The 20,439-nt window shown below is 50.4% G+C and overlaps 2 protein-coding genes across 2 annotated transcripts; one reads left to right on the forward strand and one right to left on the reverse strand.

Annotated features, from left to right (window-relative positions):
- Positions 1–209: 209 nt before the first annotated feature.
- LOC126952506 (UL16-binding protein 2-like) lies at positions 210–7,181 on the reverse strand. The gene is made up of 4 exons (XM_050787183.1): positions 6,996–7,181; positions 3,609–3,872; positions 2,791–3,072; positions 210–2,124 (listed from the first exon to the last, which is right to left on the reverse strand). Exons 1-4 carry the CDS (start codon positions 7,078–7,080, stop codon positions 2,015–2,017), a joined length of 741 nt encoding a protein of 246 aa, XP_050643140.1. The 5' UTR covers positions 7,081–7,181; the 3' UTR covers positions 210–2,014.
- A 3,672-nt stretch (positions 7,182–10,853) lies between these two features.
- LOC126953443 (uncharacterized) lies at positions 10,854–19,925 on the forward strand. Its single transcript, XM_050788867.1, has 3 exons — positions 10,854–10,973; positions 13,111–13,231; positions 17,277–19,925. The coding sequence occupies exons 1-3, from the start codon at positions 10,854–10,856 to the stop codon at positions 17,867–17,869; spliced, it is 834 nt and encodes a 277-aa protein (XP_050644824.1). The 3' UTR covers positions 17,870–19,925.
- Positions 19,926–20,439: the final 514 nt, after the last annotated feature.

The raw sequence follows: 20,439 nt of genomic DNA on the forward strand, positions 1-20,439 counted from the left end.
ATTCTCTTTCAGGGTATGGAAAGAATCCCTGGAGGTCTGAAGTCTAACATGATTGTTTTCCTGACAATATCATTTGCAAGAAAGAGATCGTCTTTCAAAGAAGTACTTGATTTTCCAAACAAAAACAGAAGAAAGAAAATGCTGACATATCTTGTTTAGTCAGCCAGAAGTGCAAAAATTCCATCAGGTAGCACCAAGAGAAAATTGCATAATATGTTAGGAATAACTCCTGGTAAATTTGTTGGCAAAAAGAATCAAGGCAGTGAATGAGCTGTTGGGTCCATGGTGTCATCACGATCTGCTAGAGGCCTCTGGACATACACAGCAGGTAGTGGGCAAGTCGCCAGCCAGAAGGATGAGTTTGATCGAGACCCTGCTCACAGGGCCTTTTTGGTATCATTTTTTTTTTTTTTTTTTTTTTTTTTTTTTTTTTGAGACGGAGTCTCGCTCTGTCGCCCAGGCTGGAGTGCAGTGGCGGGATCTCAGCTCACTGCAAGCTCTGCCTCCCGGGTTCAGGCCATTCTCCTGCCTCAGCCTCCCGAGTAGCTGGGACTACAGGCGCCCGCCACCTCGCCCAGCTAGTTTTTTTGTATTTTTTAGTAGAGACGGGGTTTCACCGTGTTGGCCAGGAGAGTCTTGATCTCCTGACCTCGTGATCCACCCATCTCGGCCTCCCAAAGTGCTGGGATTACAGGCTTGAGCCACCGCGCCCGGCTGGTATCATCTTTAACCTTCAGAAGGGACACAAATGTTGGTTTAATAGGCAGAGAACCCGGATCACTTTTCCAGGGTAATCTTTCCCTAGTCACTCCATGTCTCAGATCCCCCTGCACTAAGGGACCTATTTTTCCCTTGAGGCCCAACCCTGGCGACTGCAGCTTGGACCAACCTCTTTCCTCCTTTGTCACATCACAGAGTCAGTCCAGGCCCTGCACCTGACCAGGGCATGGAGTGGAGGGGCCCACAGGTCTGAAGCTGGTAGTGATGGGTCCGCGCCCTCACTCAAGGCCCTCTCTATGATCTGATGAGAGGGCCTAAAACATGGCAAGGAGTGGGGCAGACATCCGAAGACAGGGTTCTGTATTCCTGTGCCCTTGGCCTTGGGTCGGCCTGCAGGCAAACATCCTTCTTTCTCCTTCTTCTTGAGCCTTTCCTCACACTGGGAGCAGCACCCATAGCTCTGAAGGTATCTGTCCCTGTTCCACCTTATCCATTCCTGGTGCAGCCCAGTGGTGCCCGTGGAACCCCAGCAGCACCTCAGACCCCCCTTCCCCTGAATCCACTCTGCTCCTGGCAGGGCTATCAGCGGGCTCAAGATCTGGGGTGTGCAGGAGGGTGATGGCAGGGGAGCTGCCTCAGGGCCCAGACTCAAACCCCACGGGTCCATGTAACTGACTTTTTAAATATCCTTCTCTTGAGCAGCCTCTACTCTTTATCTTCCACCTTAATTCCTGGAACCCAAGCCACTTTCTGTAGGAAGGCAGCCCTGTACTCCCACTTTTTTCATTAGGTGTACCAAGGCTCTCCCAGCCCCCTCCTCCTGGGATTACACCCAGATCTCTCTCTTAGCCTCAGAGATGGAATCCCCCTTCCCTTTCACATCTCATGTAAAACTACCATGATGCACCTAACTCAATTAAGAGGACTGCCCGTATCTGAATTCCTGCTGCCTGCAGGCCACACACCCTTCCTGAATAGGAACCTGCTCTGAATCATGCCCGAACTTGTTAAACCTCAAGCTCAACAGACTCTGAGCCTTGGTATGGGCCCCTCCTTTTCCCTCTGGACTCTGAAGGTGAGAATCCATCAGTAATCAGGAATGAGCTGCCCAGGTCATTGCCAACAGGTGACACAAGGTCTCATTCACCTGTCTCATGTCAGGATGAGAAGGTCCCAGCCACAGGGAGGGGTGGGACTCTGGGAATTCTCTTTTCCCGTCCTGCCTCCTCACCCACCTGCTCCTTGTTCAACTTGCAATTCTGCCCACAGTACCTGTCACTCTAAAGGACTCTCCTCAGATGCCAGCTAGGATGAAGCAGCAGAGGATGATGAGGAGGCAGCAAAGGATGAGGGTGGTGGCCGTGGCCCTGAGTTGGGTTGTGCCTGAGGACATGGTGAGTGATGCTGAAATGGAAACACAAAAGTGGCAACCCTTGTCCAGGCCCCAAATCTGAGGAGACACCTCCTCAGTTCCAGCCACCCTAGGTCATCCTGGAAGGCAGAAGTTTTGTCCCCTCCCCGCTGGTGTGGGGCAGCCGGTGTGACAGGTCCTGGGTTGGGAAGGGAGAGGGGGTGTCCCCTGTCCTCAGGGAGCTCACACAGCTGCTGAGGGAAGCAAGGTGACAGCACAGCCCACCCTCCTGCTGTGGTGGAAAAGGAGGTGATGCTCCAGAGTTGGGGAGGGGAGGGTCTCTGGGCTGGCGTTGGAGGTGGTTTTGATGGATTTCCAGAACCAGACGAGGGAAAGGAAAGGAAAAGTGATTCTCAAAAGAGGAAACACTAAGGAGAAAAGTCTGAAAACACAGTGACACCTGCAGTTTCAAGGTTGGTGAGAAATCCACAGTGCGGGGAATAGAAGCAAGTGCAATGAAGAATAGGAGTCAGGAGGGAGAAGGGAGAGGAGGATGGAAGAGCACAGGCACACCAGCACCCCCAGGAGGAGCGCCCCATGAGGGGGTCATTTTAACATAAACGTGTATACTGGGATGACTGAAGCTGAACTCAAGAACTAGTTTCTCGAGATCACCATTTCTGATCTCATTCCAGATCCCCGTTTCTTTCTGCTGTTACCTCCTGCACTTGGCTCCAGGGTGCTGTCCATGCCCGTCAAGAAGTCCTTTAGCCATCTTGTGCAGTCTCCCATTGAGATGTAATGGAAGGACATGGTCACATCCTTGTCATTCTCCCACTTTTCTTTCATCTTTCTGGCTCCAGGATGAACCGTTGTCCACATTCTGTTCTCTGAGTCAAAGAGGAGGAAGACCTGTCCATCGAAACCGAACTGCCAAGATCCACTGCTGTGTCCTTCGGCTTTCTGCTCACAAGACACTCGGGCCTGCAGGGTGAGGGGTTCTGCCCCCATCAGAGAGAGATCAGCTCTGGTCTTGACACATGTTGAGCCCCCATCCTGCTCTGCTTACAATTTCCCGGCCTTACTCTCTCTGCCACACCTTGCCTTGCCTCTAGACCTCTTAAGGGGTTAGATGACCTTCCATTTGTTTTTTGTTGTTTTTTTTTTTTGAGACAAAGGCTCACTCTGTTGCCCAGGCTGGAGTGCAGTGGCACAACCTCGGCTCACTGCAGCCTCTGCTTCCTGGGTTCAAACGATCCTCCTGCCTCAGCCTCCCAAGTGGCTGGGATTACAGGTGTGCACCACTATGCCCAGCTAACTTTTGCATTTTTAGTAGCGACAGGGTTTCACCATGTTTGTCAGGCTGGTCTCAAATTCCTGACCTTGTGATCAGCCCACCTCAGCCTCCCAAAGTGCTGGGATTGTAGTCATGAGCCACCGCGCCCAGCCCCCATTTGTATTTTTACGTGAAAACTATAAATGCCTCTAACCTACCACTGTATCTGCTCCCTCCTGTCCTGGACCATCTGAAACTTACCTCTGGGTGTGTAATTCTCCAGCTGAATGTCAAGCAGTTGCTCTGTGAGCATGTCCACCACCTCTCTCAGTACTGGGTTCTGTGCTTTCCAGGCCTTTGTGACACTAAATTTCTTCCCCAGGGGACTGACGGGTGTGACTATCTTGTTGCCACAGTCATAGTGAAGAAAAGTCTTTTTATCCACCTGGCCTTGAACCGCACACCATCGTCGTCCAGGTCTAAATTTAGGGATGATGGTGATTTCATAGCAAAGAGAGTGAAGGTCTGTGGAGAAAGGCAGGTGAGGGGTGGGTGGGGAGAAAGAGACCCCTAGTTAGCCCTCCTTCACACTGTGACAATAAGAGGATGCCTTTTGCAGGCTGGGCTGGCCCAGGAAGGAGTGCCCCCTCCAGAACTGTGGTGTCCACAATACTAAGGCGAGTGCTCGCCCCTTGCATGAGGACAAGGAGGAGGTGGAGGAGGAAGAGGAGGAGGTCTCTGCCTGCTGAGAAACCACATGTCCCCAGACATGTCCCACTGCCCCTCTGTCCACATCAGTCAACATACGACCTTGCTAGAGAGGTGCCAGGGCTGCTAGAGGAGGAAGGGCCTGGATGCCAGAGGATCTTCAGCAGCAGCCTGCGTTGACTGTGGGAGGTGGGAGAGGGTGTGAGGGATGCCCCTGAGGGTGCTGGTACATGGTGCAATAGAGTGAGGATGGGACCCCATTGGATAAAGAAGAATTGATTATCATGGTCACAGGATTTAACATGTTGGCAAAGTCCCCAGTGATGGTGCACATCTGCTATGAGGATGCCTTCCTGAAACCCTGGACAAAGGGATGGTCCACGCAGCAAGAAAGGGAAAATCTGAAAGTCTAAGGCAGGTAGTAGAGGGAGGGATCACAGGATCAGAGAAGTGCTCATGCCAGAGGGGTCTGAGTGTGAAAATCCAGAACAATGTCCATCCACTGTGCTCATGGGAAACCTGTAGGACTCCTGTTTACCCAGCATATAAAGAAGGCCCCATGAGAAGACACCAAAATGGAATGAAGCTTAGGGATGCCTATTGCTGAAGGCCAGGGTTGGGGGTAGGAGATGCTCTTCCTGAAATGGGCTCCCAGTAGTAATGGGATGAAAAATTCTGAAATTACAGATTCCAGCTGGAGGCTGTCAACTGTCAGGAGCAAGGAGGGTGCAATGATGGAAATGATTAGAGAAGTCACAATGCCAGCTGGGAACCTCAGTCATGCAAAGCTATGCCCATGACTCATAGAACAAAGGGGTCCAAAATCTAAAGGAGCTAGAAACTCAACCTGGATACTGCTGGATTTAAATAATTGCAAGAAACAGAGATAAAACAAATGATGGATGACCAGGAGGCTGAAAGTTGCCAGTCCTTCAAAAACAAAGATAGTTTGTCCAATTTGCAGAATAAAGCCACTTCTCAGACCATGAACCCATGACTAGAAGAAGACACCAGTTTCCACTGAGGAAGGACCCTTTAACCCCGCAGCAAGTACAATGGGTCCTTGTGGCCTTCTACAAAGATATTTTGGCCACTAAAGTTTTCTGTGAAAGGCAATTTTATAAATATGCAAAGGTGTGCAGGGAATATATTCTCCATTGTAACTACTCAACTCTGCTGTTGTAGTTCAAAAGCAGCCATAGACAATCCATGAATGATGAGCGAGGCTGGACGTGCCTTAGGTGCCCGATGACCCAAGGCCCCCTAAGATCCTAGAGGTACATGTGGTTGCAATATCTAATTGGAGAATCACAACAAAGATTCCATGTGAATGTTCAGAGGCAAGGCAATGCCACTCACAGCAAGGAAATCTCAACATTAAACAGTGGCTCCTGTAGAGTACTGTGCCTTGGCAAAGATGGGGCCTTCGGCAATGCGAGGGCAGTGACCATCCAGCCTCAGAGCTGCCCATTATGGATAGACTCCTCACCCTCTAGGTCATTAGGAAGATAGGCCTGGCAGTGAGAAGACACAGGTGGGTCTCCTGGGATGGGCAGGAGCAGGGCCACAGAGAACCAAAAAGCTGCACAAGCAGTTGGCCACGATCTGCAGGACACCACGTGGCTGTACCCCCTCACCCTCAGCTCATACCTGAGGCTTTAGGGAGGGTCCCTGATGGCCCCTGTAGACCATAGATGCCACTCAGCAGCAAAGGAGGGAAAAATAAGCCCCCAACTGTGGCACCCCCACTCCCATCACATCCACACCACCCAGAAGCCACAGACAAGGTAGGACCACCTTCTACTCTCCAACTGACACCCGAGACATTACTTGGAGATGACACCCTAAGGGATGGGACACTGTAATCCCCTCATCTGGGATCAGCAACCTAGGACAGGGTCTGAATCTCGTCCCCCCTCATTTGCAGGTTGCCATTGCCTGCTGCTGCTCTACAAAGGGACAGGACTGGACACAGAGAGCAGAACCCAAGGCCTGCAAAGATCACAGGGCATCCTTCCTCCCTTTCTAAAAAGGCTTTGCTGGCCCCTGTCTACACAGTGACTATTCTCTACTAGGCTGGCTCCCCAGTAGGAAGAACAGGCTTCATTAGGAAGAACAGGCGGGTCTGGGCCCCAAGGGCAGAATGGGGCGCCTCTAATCACCAGAGTTCCCAGGGTCATTATGGAGGGAATGGTGCTTCCCATGCCCTCTGCACAGGTTCCCAGGGGAGTTTGGGGTGTGTTTGCTGGGGTGTGTCCTCAGCCAAGAGGCAGAAGGTGCCACGTGGTGTAGGAGGTGGTGAGGGCCCCTTCATGGATGGGGAGACCAGCTGGGGTGACCAGCTGGGCTGAGGTGGGAAGTAAGAGGATGTGACCTGGGTGGTGGCAGTGGATGGTGAGGGGAGGGGTGGGGGGTGTCTGCTGAGCCCCTGGGTGCAGGTGAATGTCTGCAAGAAAAGTGCAGGGGAAAATTCAAGGGCAAGGAGCCCTGGGGGTGCTGGAGGGTTTGAGTGGGTGAGAGCAGAGCAGGCCTGTGGCTGGTGGGTGTGTCTGTGATCGCGTCCCTGTGGAACCGCCTTCACCCCTGTCCTGTCCCCAGCTCGGGTTCCAGGGGCTCTGACTTTTCCTTCCCGAGGGCGGGTGGGACTGCCAGGCTGCACCAGGGATCCCCACCCCACCTCGCTCTCTGCAGCCCTCTGGCCCCTCCACCCTCCTGTCAGCCTCCTTTCCTCCCCCGCTCCTTTTTGCTTCTCCCCTGTCAAGAAGCAGCCTCGGGGAGTGGACCCGGCAGGGAGGAGCCGCCGACCGGAACTGAACGGGGGCGCAGTTCGGGGAGATCTCCTCCGTCCTTCCCGAAGCCTCCCCTCCTCTAAAAACCGCCGCAGTTCACAGCCCCTCAGGTTTGGCCCCCGCCTGGCTTAGGCTGCATCCACGAACTCACCAGCTCGCCCAGCCCGGGACCAGAGCGACGGCAGGAGCAAAAGCAGGAGGCACAGAAGGATCTTGGTAGTGGCGGCCGCTGCCATTGGGGACCCAGAGACTTGATGGAAGGGGAGCCTGGAAGATGAATCCTGTCAAGAGTGCAAAGCTGGCTTAAGGCGGCTTAAGGCGGCGCGTTCCATGTTTCCCGCCGTCGTCACAGCGGCTAGAAATATGGTTGGCTGCCCTGCCGGCGTCCCTCCCCTTTGCCCTAGCCTTCGGGTTGGAGTTTGGATGTTGCCCCGGCCCCTGCGAGGACACGGTTCCTTCCACAACAGACTCATTTAATCATCACAGCATTTTTTTGAAGGTGAAGAAACTTGCAGAGGAATACTCAGCGGCGGCGGCGTCTCCCTGTCCCCGACTGGGCCCGCGACACTCTCCCTTCCTCCGCTGACGCCGCGGTGTCCCTGAGTCACCCCGCTCTGGGCGCAGCCATGGGCCTGATCGCGTTCCCTCCACTACTTCCTCAGTTCCCAGTGGACGTGGTTACAGTCTGGGCTAGGTTTTATTATTTATTTATTTAGAGACAGAGTTTCGCTCTTGTTGACCAGGCTGGAATGCAGTGGCGTGATCTTGGCTCATCGCAACCGCCGCCTCCAGGGTTCAAGGGATTCTCTGGCCTCAGCTTCCGGAGTAGCTGGGATTACAGGTGCCCTCCGCCACGCCCGCCCGGCGAATTGTTTGTATTTTTGGTAGACATGCGATTTCACCGTGTTGGCCAAGCTGGTCTCAAATTCCTGACTTCAGGTGATCCACCCGCCTGGGCCTCCTAAAGTGCTGGGATTACAGGCGTGAACCACCGCGCCTGGCCCGGGCTAGGTTTTATTACAGGAACAGCAGGCAAGGTTTCAGAGGTTTAAAACAACATATTGTACACTAAACAATTGGTCAAGATGGTAAATTTTATCTTCTATGTTTTCACCAAAATTAAACAGCTTAAAAAATTTCTTAAATATTTATGTCTTGCTCCTGCTCTGCCCAATGCAGATTGGTCAAAAGAGTCTACTCATTGAAATCGAGGACAGCATTGAGGACCTCGTCCCTAAAATCTCAACCTGTGACACACTTGCCAATTTAGAAAGCTCCTCAGAGAGATGGGCCCTGAGCTCCCAGTTCAGCAGCTTCCCTGGCCCAGGTCCAGGGATGGCGCAGGGGGCTCAGCAGAGCAGGTTGTAGGGAAAGTTCCTGGTGGTTCCCCACTGTCAGCGCATTCTGCTGGCCTGTTCCCCCCAGGCAAAGGGCCAGCCACCCTTCAAAGCTGGACACAAATACCCCTTCCCACGTGTGTCCCCCATCTCCCCACAATACAGAACACCCTCCTGCTCCCTGAGACCTGGATCCACAGTGAGCGCATCCGCATCTCCCTGTGTGACAATTGCTCACACAATTTATGTGTGTGAGCATGTGTGTGACAGAGTCATGCTCTGTCACCAGTCTGGAGTGCAGTGGCACGATCATAATTCACTGAATCTTCAACCTCCTGGGCTCAAGGCTTTCTCCCCACTCAGTATCGGAGAGTGTGGGGCGAGGTAGTCTGAGCCACTAGCAGAGCCATCCTCTAGTTACTGTTTCCTATGCCCTGGCAGATGCTTCAGTAGTATTCACTAGTGAATTTACCATGCCCTGTGTTAGATTGGTCTGGGGGCCAAGTGAGTCTTGGCTATAGTGCAACTGGGGCGAGTCATTCTGCCAGGATTAGGAACTGTGTTACTCGGGAAACTTTTCTCATCACCCACCCCAATCCTGTCCCAGATGGGAGGAGCAGTGAGTGCTGTGTCCAGGCTCCCTGCCTTTCCAGTGCTCCCAGCATCACACCCAGCTCCTCCCCAGATGGTGTGGGGTCTGAGCTCTGCATGTTCACCATGCTCCCACCATTAGCTCCCCATCTTCACTGCCCTCCCAGTATTTTCCCAGCCCCTTCAGGGTCACTGCCTGACCAGGTGGGGGTTGGGTGAAGGGGCAGAGGTCAGGACAAACCCCTGGTCCAGTCTGACTTTAGGTTCCTCTCTGAAATGCGACTGCACACCATCCTGCTCCTCTGGCAACCTCAGTTAGGATCATCTGTAGGGCAGTGTAGAATCTGGGCCAGTGATTACTAATTCCTGCCACCATGGCTTTTCAAGTATATTGATTTTTCCTAAAACGGATAAACAGACTAGCAATAAGTTATGGAAACACTGTTTTCCTTACTAACAATAGAGATGTGATTATGTATCAATTCTGGTTTTTAAAACAAATATAAGCCCATAGGCACTCTATTGAACGCAGGTTCTATCTCAACATAGCACACGTTGAAGATCTTCCAATACCCTCACATACAGATTCTTTTCCTTTTTATTTTTGCACGACATTACATAGAATGACTGCATCACAACAAAAGTAACCAGAGTCTGTGTCTGAAGATCCAGATGGTCTCCAGTCAGTGACTTTTACAGACACGAAATGCTGCAGAAACTGTGTTTGTATGAATTTCAATTCAATTGTGTAGAATAGATTTCCAGACACAGAATTGCTGTGCAAACTAATGCACCTTTAAAGCATCTCATGTCACGGGATGGCAATGCTGGTGACACTCTTGTCTGTGATTGTGAAGACCTAGCTTGGACAGAGGAGGGTGAAACATTCACTGTAGAAGGAGGGGAAACTGTTACAGGCTTCCTGAGGGACAGGGTGACAGGGTTCATAGAGTCAAAACTATCCAAGTCTGCATTAAGAATATGTATGTATATGCGTTTGAAATGGTATAAACACTCCCTGGAAAGATGAGAAGAATCAAAAAAACTTTCCTCCCAGACATGTGGCCAATGAGAGTGGACGCAGGCAGGGGCTGGGGAGCTTTTCACACATGACTTTTCATGGTTTCGATTCTGAAACACGTGAAAATGTGGCGGCGAAGTAGTACGGAAGAGTGGGGCCGGGAGTCCCAGCGACGGTCACAAGGTGGGCTCGCCTGATCTGTTTGGGGCCCCAAGGGTCCGGGGATGCAGAACCCGGGCAGCGGCGTGCGGGTCTGCTACAGAGATGAGACATTTTTTCTAGATATTTACGCAACGGTGTTGTCACAGGGGGGATATTATAGGTGATTTTTTATTTCAACCACAGATGACTTTCGGGGAAAGTTCGCACATAGGGTTTCAATTTCCATCCTTCTGCGTGCTCTCCGGGTTCTGCGCGCTCCTCCCAGGACGCTCGCTCCGCCCGAGCTCCGGACCCGGGTCCTGCCCGATGGAGACTGCGGAGTGGGTGCCACGCTGCCAGTCGATGCTCCCAGGCCTCCGAGTCCACAGCCTCCGAACAAAACGGCCTGGGAGGACTCGCCAGTCGCGGCAAGGAACCGTGGGAGGACTCGCCAGTCGGGGCAAGGAACCGTGGCAGGAGGACACAGGAAATGCGAGCCCGGGTGGGGTGAAGAGCACGAGGTTCCTCCTATATCCTCGCGGGGACTTTGCCACCGGCTCAGTGTGGAGACGTCCCCGTCCCGCTCGGATCCCTGGGGATCCGACAGTGTGGCCGCCGCGAGGACCCGCATCCTCCTTGCCCTGGGGCTGCTGCGGGAGGGCGCCCGGGGCGCACTAGGTCCTGAGTGCCCAGGGTCCAACAGGGTCTTCCCGTTGACGCCTCCCCGACCCCGCCGCTCGCGGTCCAGGGCTCCTGGTTTCTCCACTGGGCTGGGGGCTCGGAGCAAGGACGTCGTGAAGCAGAAAAAACCTTGGGATGGTTGGAAATGAACGATGGGAGGGTAAACCAGAGAAAGGGAGAGGAAGGAAGCAGGTAGAGCCAGAAAACAAAGAGAAACCTCCGCCAGGAAAATGGAAAGATGACACAAGCACAGCGCCTACACTCTATCTACTCTCCATCTCCTCCTCTCCACCTTGCAAGGAACGCAGGCCCCACCGCATCCACCCTCACTGTGTTTGGAGTCACCCACTCTAGCGGGGTAAGGCGTCCCCTTGTAGATGCTGTTGGCATTGCCCTGAGGGCTGTGGACACTGAGCACCTCTTCCTGGGCTCACTGACATTTGCATTCTTCTTCTGATGTCAGTGGGCAACGGATGGTCCCCAAACTCTGATGATAACTCGACCCAGCCGGTGTCGGGCTCTTGACACTGCCTGGGGAAATGAATTCTAGGACCAGTGGGAAAATAGAGACACGACGGAGATGTTTTTGTAAAAGGAAAAGTACACACTCATGTTAAGGGAGTGCAGATGAACTCAAGAGAGAGGCAGGTGCAAGGGGGTTTGGGGTTGCCACCTTTCTGGATTTCTTTAACCAAGAGATAGACTATTCATGAAAATTCCTGAAAGAAGGTGGAGATTTCTCAGAACTGTGGCGCCACCCATTTTTACGCCAAATATCGGTGTTCTCAGAATTGCCAGGACCCTGGTGGGTGTGTGTTTAGTATGTTAATGAGTGTATAATAGGGTCCTAGGTGAAACCGAGGTCAAACCCAGGGCCACGCTGGGTCCACTCATTCTTAGCCAGCTTGGTCCATACTCTGTCTTTTTGGATTTTATCAGCCCACAGCCTCTGCAGATATTTCATCAGATTCCTTTTCCTAGTCACCTGAAACTGCTGCCTAAAATTTTCTCTTCTTTTGTGAGCACACTGAATTATACCTGTCTCACTTTGGAGAAACATCTTTTTGAATTCTTTGCATATATTTAATTGGGTTATTTTGCTTTATAATGTTGAATCTTTATATATTCAGGATACCAGTCCCTTCCTAGATACACGATTTTCAAATACTTTCTCTCATTCTAAGTTTTTTTTAACCTTATGAATGGAGTCCTTTTTGAAGCACAAAAGTTTTACATTTTCATGAAATGAAATTAAACTACCTTTTATTTTGCTATTTGTGCTATTGACATATACAGTACTTAAGAAGCATTTGCCAAATCCGGGATCACAACAATTTACTGCTCTGTTTTCTTCTGAGACTTTCATTGTTTCATGTCTTAGGTGGACATCTGCCATTCATCTAGAGCTAGTTTTTGTGTGTGCTGTAAGGAAGGGGTCCGCCTCATTCTTCTGCATGCACCATCCAGTTGTCCCAGCACCATTCACTGTAGCGTAGGATGCATTTGCCCAACCTCCTGTCCCTCCCTCCTGCACTCACGGTCAGAACTGCCTCCTGCTAATGGTTCTCCCAGGATTTCCACCAATGAAATCCCCTCATGTGAATCCCATGTAGGCACCTGCTTCTCAGAGGACCTGGTCTGGTCTAAGGAGTGGATTCACCAGAGGAAATGGTATTTCATGAGATGGAACATTCTGGGAATACTGACACTCAGCAGACCCTTTAATTCATCAAAAGTGAAAAATCGCATTCTTTGGTCATTTTGGGTCCCATAATTCTTCCACCAATTTAGTTTATTGGGGTTAAATTTTGTTATTTCTGCTGCAGTTGTTGTTGTTTTCTTTGAGATGGGCTCTCACACTGTCTCCCAGGCTCAAGAGATCCTCCTACCTTAGCCTCCTGAGGAGCTGGTACTACAGTCACATGCTACTACACTTGGTTAATTTTTAAAATAATCTGTAGAGACAGGGTCTCACCATGTTGCTTGCTGTGGCTGATCTCCAACTCCTAGCCTCAAGCGATCCTCCAACATTGGCCTCCCAAAGTTCTGGGATTACAAGAATGAGCCACCACTCCTGGCCCAAAAAGTCATTGCTTTTTAGTTTTTACTTTTCACATGGTTGTATGACATTATGTAGATTAAAATTCCATATAAGTAATTCGGGGAATGCTATACAATAAAATGCTTTCTTCAGCCACAGCTTCCTAAAAATAGATGTGGCATTCAAATGTTGTGTATTTGTCAAATCTTGAAGAAGTTTCAAACCTTTAGAGTGATTCTGCACTCTTGTTTTGGTTGACACAATAATCCATAAAAACAAGTAAAGCGCACACTGTCTTCTGGAAGCTGTAAGGAAGTGAAAGTATTGATAAGCCAAAGTAACAGTCTCTTTTGTAGACATGATCCTGCCTAAATTTCTCATGCTTCACAAAAGAGGGCCCTGAACTCCCCGCTTCTCGAGAGCTCCATGCAGTCCTTGAAGCACTCTCTGGCAGTCTCCGCAAGTGGTTGAACAGCTCCTCCTGGTCTCTGTGGGGCTTCGGAGGCTCCAGGTCCCCTACATGACAGCCCAGGGGCTGTCATGCTCACCAGGTCCCACCAAGGGTGCACCCCACCGTGAGTGGTGGAGGAGACCGGGTGTAGCTGCTCCTGCCCCTACCCCTCTCCTGACCTGCCAATCTTAATAGGAGGAAGGAGTAGAGATGAGTAGAGCCATGGAGGTTGGTGCTGGAAAGAAGAGAAAGGAAGACCTGTATTCAATTCCCCAAATTATGGGGATCCCTTTCTGAGTTCTAGCAGTCCTTTGGTAGTCTGATGATTGGATTCCTGCCATGTATCTTAAATCCTATCATATGGCAGGCACTATGCTAGGTGCTGGGTTTACACGTGGGTGATGGATGTGTCCAGTCCTCCAGGAACTTAGAATCCAGGGACAGAAACAAACATCCACGTGGGTGCTGCTGCTGATGTGATGTCCTGGAGGTGGTTGGGGGTATGAGAGGACAGAAGAGGGGGTGACTCATTCTGCCTGGGGAGTTGCATGGAGGCTTCTTGGGAGGTGACATTTCAGATTGTTCTTGTAGGAATTGGAAGAATATAGCATAGCCAGATGGGAGAAGACAGGGCACCCGACAGAGGGACAAGCATGAGGAGGAGGCCTGGGGGTGCAAAATCATAGAACTTTGGGGAGCTATGAGAAGTCTGCAGTAATGAACCCTCAGTTACTGGGTAAACTGTTTCCACAGGGAGGAGGGAATGTCTGGAGGGACGATAGGGGAGAAAGGGTAGGCAGGAACCTGCCTTGGGGTCCCTGTCTCCCTTCACAGTAAATCAACCAGGAAATCAATTCACCATTCATACATATACATATAGCATATGCTTCCACACACACAGACACAGAGATATGCACATACAGTCTCACACATACAGAGACATGCATGCACAGTCTCACACACACACACTACACAGGCACACACACATATGCACACACAGACATACAAAAACACATGGGAGAAACTGGGTGTCATCTCGAGAGTTGTTGTGTCTGTCCCATCCTGCCCACTCACCTATCACCTCGGGGGCTGTCTCCCAGCTCATGGAGGATTTCTGAAGCCATCAAGCAGGATGTCACTGTGTGATGTCACTGTGTGATCTGAAAGACTCAGACACCTCCTCACTCTGACCTTCCTTCCTGGTATCCTTGGTTCTCGGATGAAGCAGAGTCCTGTGGGTTTTTGCTGTAGTAGAAGAGAAACCTCTCCCCTGGGGCAGAACTGCTGGGCCACCAGAGAGCACCCCTCTGCTCTTTGCCCTCAAGGCATCTTGATCTGCAGGATGGGAGGAACTGCCCCAACCCTCTAAAATAAACTCTGTATCGACCCATCATCCACCATGATGTCACAAGCTGTGTGCCAAGGAGCTCAGGGCACAAACTCACCATGAGCACACACTCTGGGCGTATTGAAATATTTGAAAGATTAGTGGTGCCATCTGCTGGACAACACAGGAAGCACTGGTCCAAAGTATTTTATAGTTTCAACATTAGACTGACTATGCACCATTGCTTTAGATGACATTGTAGTTTTACAATCTGTGATTTCAACAGTTGCTGTGATAAAAACAAAAACAAAAACAAGAATCCCTGAAAAAATAGATATGAAATAGGAAATGAGGGTGGCTGTGTCCAATCTGCTTCCAAGGTTTGAGAAGTTGTTCAGTGCCCAGTAGGTACTCATGTCCATTAGTAAACATTTGTGCTTATTTAAGAATAAAATAAGAGCCTGCATTGCCAGGACAATCCTAAGTCAAAAGAACAAAGCTGGAGGCATCACACTACCTGACTTCAAACTATACTGCAAGGCTACAGTAACCAAAACAGCATGGTACTGGTACCAAAACAGAGATATAGACCAATGGAACAGAACAGAGGCCTCAGAAATAACACTACACAACTACAACCATCTGATCTTTGATCTGACAAAAACAAGCAATGGGGAAAGGATTCCCTATCTAATAAATGATGCTGGGAAAACTGGCTAGTCATATGTAGAAAGTTGAAACTGGATCCCTTCCTTACACCATACACAAAAATTGACTCAAGATGGATTAAAGACTTAAATGTTAGACCTAACACCATAAAAACCCTAGAAGAAAGTCTAGGCAATACCATTCAGGACATAGGCATGGGCAAAGACTTCATGACTAAAACACTAAAAGCAATGGCAATAAAAGCCAAAATAGACAAACGTGATCTAACTAAACTAAAGAGCTTCTGCACAGCAAAAGAAACTATCATCAGAGTGAACAGGCAACCTACAGAATGGGAGAAAATCTTTGCAATCTAACCATCTGACAAAGGGCTAATATCCAGAATCTACAAAGAACTTAAACAAATTTACAAGAAAAAAAAAAGAACCCCATCAAAAAGTGGGCAAAGGATATGAACAGACACTTCTCAAAAGAAGACATTTATGCAGCCAACAGACATACGAAAAAATGCTCATCATCAGTGGTCATCAGAGAAATGCAAATGAAAACCATAATGAGATACCATCTCACACCAGTTAGAATGGCAATCATTAAAAGGTCAGGAAATAACAGATGCTGGAGAGGATATGGAGAAAGAGGAATGCTTTCACACTGTTGGTGGGAGTGTAAATTAGTTCAACCATTGTGGAAGACAGTGTGGCGATTCCTCAAGGATCTAGAACTAGAAATACCATTTGATCCAGCAATCCCATTACTGGGTATACACCCAAAGGATTATAAATCATGCTACTGTAAAGACACATGCACACGTATGTTTATTGTGGCACTATTCACAATAGCAAAAAGTTGTCCATCAATGATAGACTGGATTAAGAAAATGTGGCACATATACAACACAGAATACTACACAGCCATAAAAAAAGGATGCACGGACATGGATGAAGCTGGAAATGATCATTCTAAGCAAACTGTCAAAGGACAGAAAACCAAACATTGCATGTTCTCACTCGTAGGTGGGAGTTGAACAACGAGGACACATGAACACAGGGCGGGGACCATCACACACTGGGGCCTGTTGTGGGGTGAGGGGCTGGGGGAGGGATAGCATTAGGAGAAATACCTAATGTAAATGATGAGTTGATGGGTGCAGCAAACAAACATGGCACATGTATACTTATGTAACAAACCTGCACGTTGTGCACATGTACCCTAGAACTTAAAGTATAATTTTAAAAAATTATTTAAAAATTAAAAATAAACAAATAAATTTTTAAAAATAAAATAAAAATCATATATCGGTAAGGAACTGGTATTCTGAATATATAATATTGCAATGCAATATAATTGCAATTATATATATTATATATATAATATATAATGTTGCAACTCAACATTATAAAGTGAAATGACCCAATTTAAATATATGCAATGAATTTGAATAGACATTTCTCCAAAGTAAGACAGGTATACTACACGGTGGTCACAAAAGTAGAAAATTTTAGGGAGCAGTTTCAGGTGACTAGCACAAGAAATCTGTTGAAATATCTACAGAGGCTCTGGGCTGATAAGATGCTGAAAAACAGCGTGTGGATCAAGCTGGCTAAGAGTGAGTGGACCCAACGTGGCCCTGAATTTGACCCAGATTTCACCCAGGACCTCATTACATGCTGATTAACATACTAAACACACACCAGCCAGCTCCCGAGCAGTTCTGAGAACACTTATATTTGGTGCAAAAATGCGGGCACCACAGTTCTGAGAAATCTCAACCTTCTTCCAGGAATTTTCATGAATATTCCACTCCTTGGTTAAAGAAACCCAGAAACGTGGCAGCCCCAAACCCCCTTGCACCTGCCTGTCTCTTGGGTCCTCCCGCACTCCCTTTACTTGAGTGTGTACTTTTCCTTTTACAATAAATCTCCGTCCTTTCTCTATTTCCTACTGGTTCTTGAATTCATTTCCCCGGCAGTGTCAACGGTCTGGACACTGGCTGGAGTGGAGGTCCCACTTGCGTTTGGGGACCTCCCCTTGCCCACTGGCATCAGAAGAAGAATGCAAATGGCAGTGAGCCCAGGAAAAGGTGTTCAGTGTTCACAGCCCTCAGGGAAATGCCAATCGCAACCACAACGGGACGCCTCATCCGGTTGAAGTGGCTGACCCAAAATATGGTGAGGGTGGAGTGGTTGGGGCCTGTGTTCCTTACAGGACAGAGAGCAGGAGAAAGAGAGTCGGTGGAGTGTGGGGACTGTGCGCGTGTTACCCTCTCTCCATTTTCGTGGTGGAGGTTTCTCATTATTCTCCAGCCCTACCTGCTTCCTTCCTCTCCCTTTCTCCCGCCCTCCCTCCAATCCTTCTTTTCCACCCATCCTAAGGTTTTCTCCGCCTCACGACGTCATACTAGGGCCCCCCAGCCCAGTGGAGAAACCAGCAGCCCTGGACCGCGAGCAGCGAGGTCGGGAAGGCGACCACGGGAAGCCCCTGCCCGACCCTGGACACTCAGGACCTAGTGCGTCCCGGGCGCCCTCCTGCAGCAGCCCCAGGGCAAGGAGGATGGGGGAGTCCTCACAGGGGCCACACTGTCGGAGCCCCCACGGATCCGAGCGGGACGGTGACGTCTCCACACTGAGCCGGTGGCAAAGTCCCCGCGAGGATGAAGGAGGAATCTCATGCTCTTCACCCCACCAGGCCCCGCATTTCCTGGCTCCTCCTGCCTCAGGTACCGCCTGTCCCTTGCCGCCACCGGCAAGTCCTTCTGGGTCTTCCTAAAACAGTTTCGTCCCGAGGCTCTGGACCTGGAAGCCAAGGGGCATCGTCCGGCAGCGGGGCACTGCGCGATCTCCGACAGCCAGGAGTCAGGCCCGGAGCTCGGGGACAGCGGGCGCCCTGCGAGGAGCGCACAGAACCTTACCAAGGCTGAGGTCCTGTCGAGTTCTAGAGGGTTCAGCAAATTCAGGTCTGTTTCAGACTGTGTCTCTGGTCATAAGGAACCCCCACGGTGCGTGGTGTGCTGACGGCAGGAGCTCAGACATGTGCGGTCCTGACATTTGAGTGAGGCAGCAGATTGGTGGCTCCAGATGCTGTGTGTCAAGGAGAAGGAGATTCCATCTACTGGAGGAACTGGGTGTAGCCCAGGAAGGAGAGACTGCCAAGGACTGTGACTACTCAGGGGAAAATGCTGGAGTTAATTCCCAGGAACGGTGCCTGGGTCACAGCCTTTAAGGCAGAGGCTGACTGAAGAGACTCTCTACCAGTAGGAGGACAGGTCTTTGGGAACCCTCTGAGAATACAGCTTAATCCTAGGACAATGCCCCTGCCATCCGGCCTCCTCCACACTCCAGATCTTGGCCCTGCCTGGAGCAAAGCTGACTCAGAGACAGGGCTCAGACAGCTGACTCAGAGCTGCTCCTGGAGTTCCAAGGTCACTGCTGAACTGGACCAGGAGTGGATGGGGTGGGGCAGGGACAGGCCCATTCAGAACTGTGGGTGCAGCTCCCAGGGTGAGAAGAGGCTGAGAGAGAAGGGGAAAGGAGAATGTTGCCTGAGTGGCTGGGGGCAGAGTGGGACTCAGGGGCTCTGTCCAGTCGTCACCCTAAGCTAAGCCCTCTCCAGCTGCCAGGGGCCACTGGGCCCTCACCTCTCTCTGGCTTCTACCACCACTTCCAGATGCCCTCATGATGATTAAGACAATGATACAATTGGGGTTTCTTTTTGAGGATGGCTGCAGGGACCAGCCAGGCACTGAGCAGAGGTGTGGGTGCAGCCATGGATTTGAGTGTGGTTGACCACAGATGGGTGTGCTGCGTAGTGAGCCCCAGGCATGCACAGACCCTTCCTTCACCTCCTGCTCCCAAGGGAAACACAATTGATCACATTCCCATTGAGCAACAGTGGGCCACTAGGGCTTTTTTCCCTCAAAAGTTGTAAACGGATCTAGTATACTCTCAAAGACCTCATGCTTCTAGCAGAGATGCAAAGAAATGTGTGAGCAATTGTCACACGGGGAGATCCGGATACACTCCGTCACTGTGGATCCAGGCCTCAGGGAGCAGGAGGGTGTTCTTTCTTGTGAGAAGATGAGGGACACACCTCGGAGGGGGTATTTGTGCCCAGCTTTGAAGGATGGCTGGTCCTTGCCCAGGGGGAACAGGCCCAAAGCAAGCGCTGGCAGTTGGGAGCCATAGGGAGCTTTCACTTGAAGCTGCTCTGCTGAGTCTCCTGGGCCATCCCCACACCTGGTGGGGCGCTGTTCTAAGGGGGAGCTGAGGGCCCATCTCTCTGATGTGCTTTCTAAATCAGCAAGGTGTCTCACAGGTTGTGATTTTAGAGACAAGGTTTTCAATGCTGTCCTCGATTTTAATGAGCAGAGTCTTTTTGCCAACCCGCATTGGGCAGATCCCAGCAAGACATTCACTTTTAAGATAATTTTTAAAGCTGTTTAAGTTTGGTAAAAACGTAGAACATAAAATTTACTATCTTAACCAATTGTTTAGTGTACAATACGTCCTTTGAAGCCTCTGAAAACCTGGTGCTTCTGTAACATAATCTAGCCCTGGGCCAGGCGCGGTGGCTGTAATCCCAGCACTTTGAGAGGCGGGGTCGGGCTGATCACATGAGCCCAGGAGTCCAAAACCAGCCTGGGCAACACAGTGAAACCCCGTCTCCACTAAAATACAAAACTTAACCGGGCTTGGTGGCGCGCACCTGTGGTCCCAGCTACTTGCGAGGCTGAAGCAGGAGAATCGTTTGAATTCGCGAGGCGGAGGTTGCAGTGAACCGAGATCGCGCCGCTGCACTCCAGCCTGGGCGGCAGAGTGAGACTGTCACGAAGAAAAAAAAAAGAAAAGAAAAGAAAAGAAAAGAAAAGAAAAGAAAAGAAAAGAAAAGAAAAGAAAGAAAAACCAACCAACCAAACAAACCTAGCCCAGGCTATAACGACGTCCACTCGGGATTTGGGATGGGGCCGCGGGGATGGGACTGAGCTTGGGTCTGCGCACAGGACGGGGAGGGGGGCATTCTGCAACGCAGGGAGAGGGAAAGCGGGTGTCGCAGGTCCAGGCGAGGACAGGGAGACCCTGTCGCGGCTGAACACTTCTGTGCGTTTTCTTCACCTTTCTGTGCATCGGTATCCACATTGGGTTAATACAAAATGAAGTGACGATTACATGAGGGTGTCATGGAAAGAAGCCGTTGACGGGACTGGTCCGGGACGGGCAGACCTGAGTCTGACTGGCCGGCGCAGGGTAAGAGCGCAAGTGCTGCAGTAGGAAGTGGGGTAGGCTTAGTGGAGCAACTTGGCTGAGCGACACCTGATTGGCTAGACACGCGACGATGGGGCG

The sequence above is a fragment of the Macaca thibetana genome, chromosome 4 (genome assembly GCF_024542745.1).
Source record: "Macaca thibetana thibetana isolate TM-01 chromosome 4, ASM2454274v1, whole genome shotgun sequence".
NCBI classification, from domain to species: domain Eukaryota; kingdom Metazoa; phylum Chordata; class Mammalia; order Primates; family Cercopithecidae; genus Macaca; species Macaca thibetana.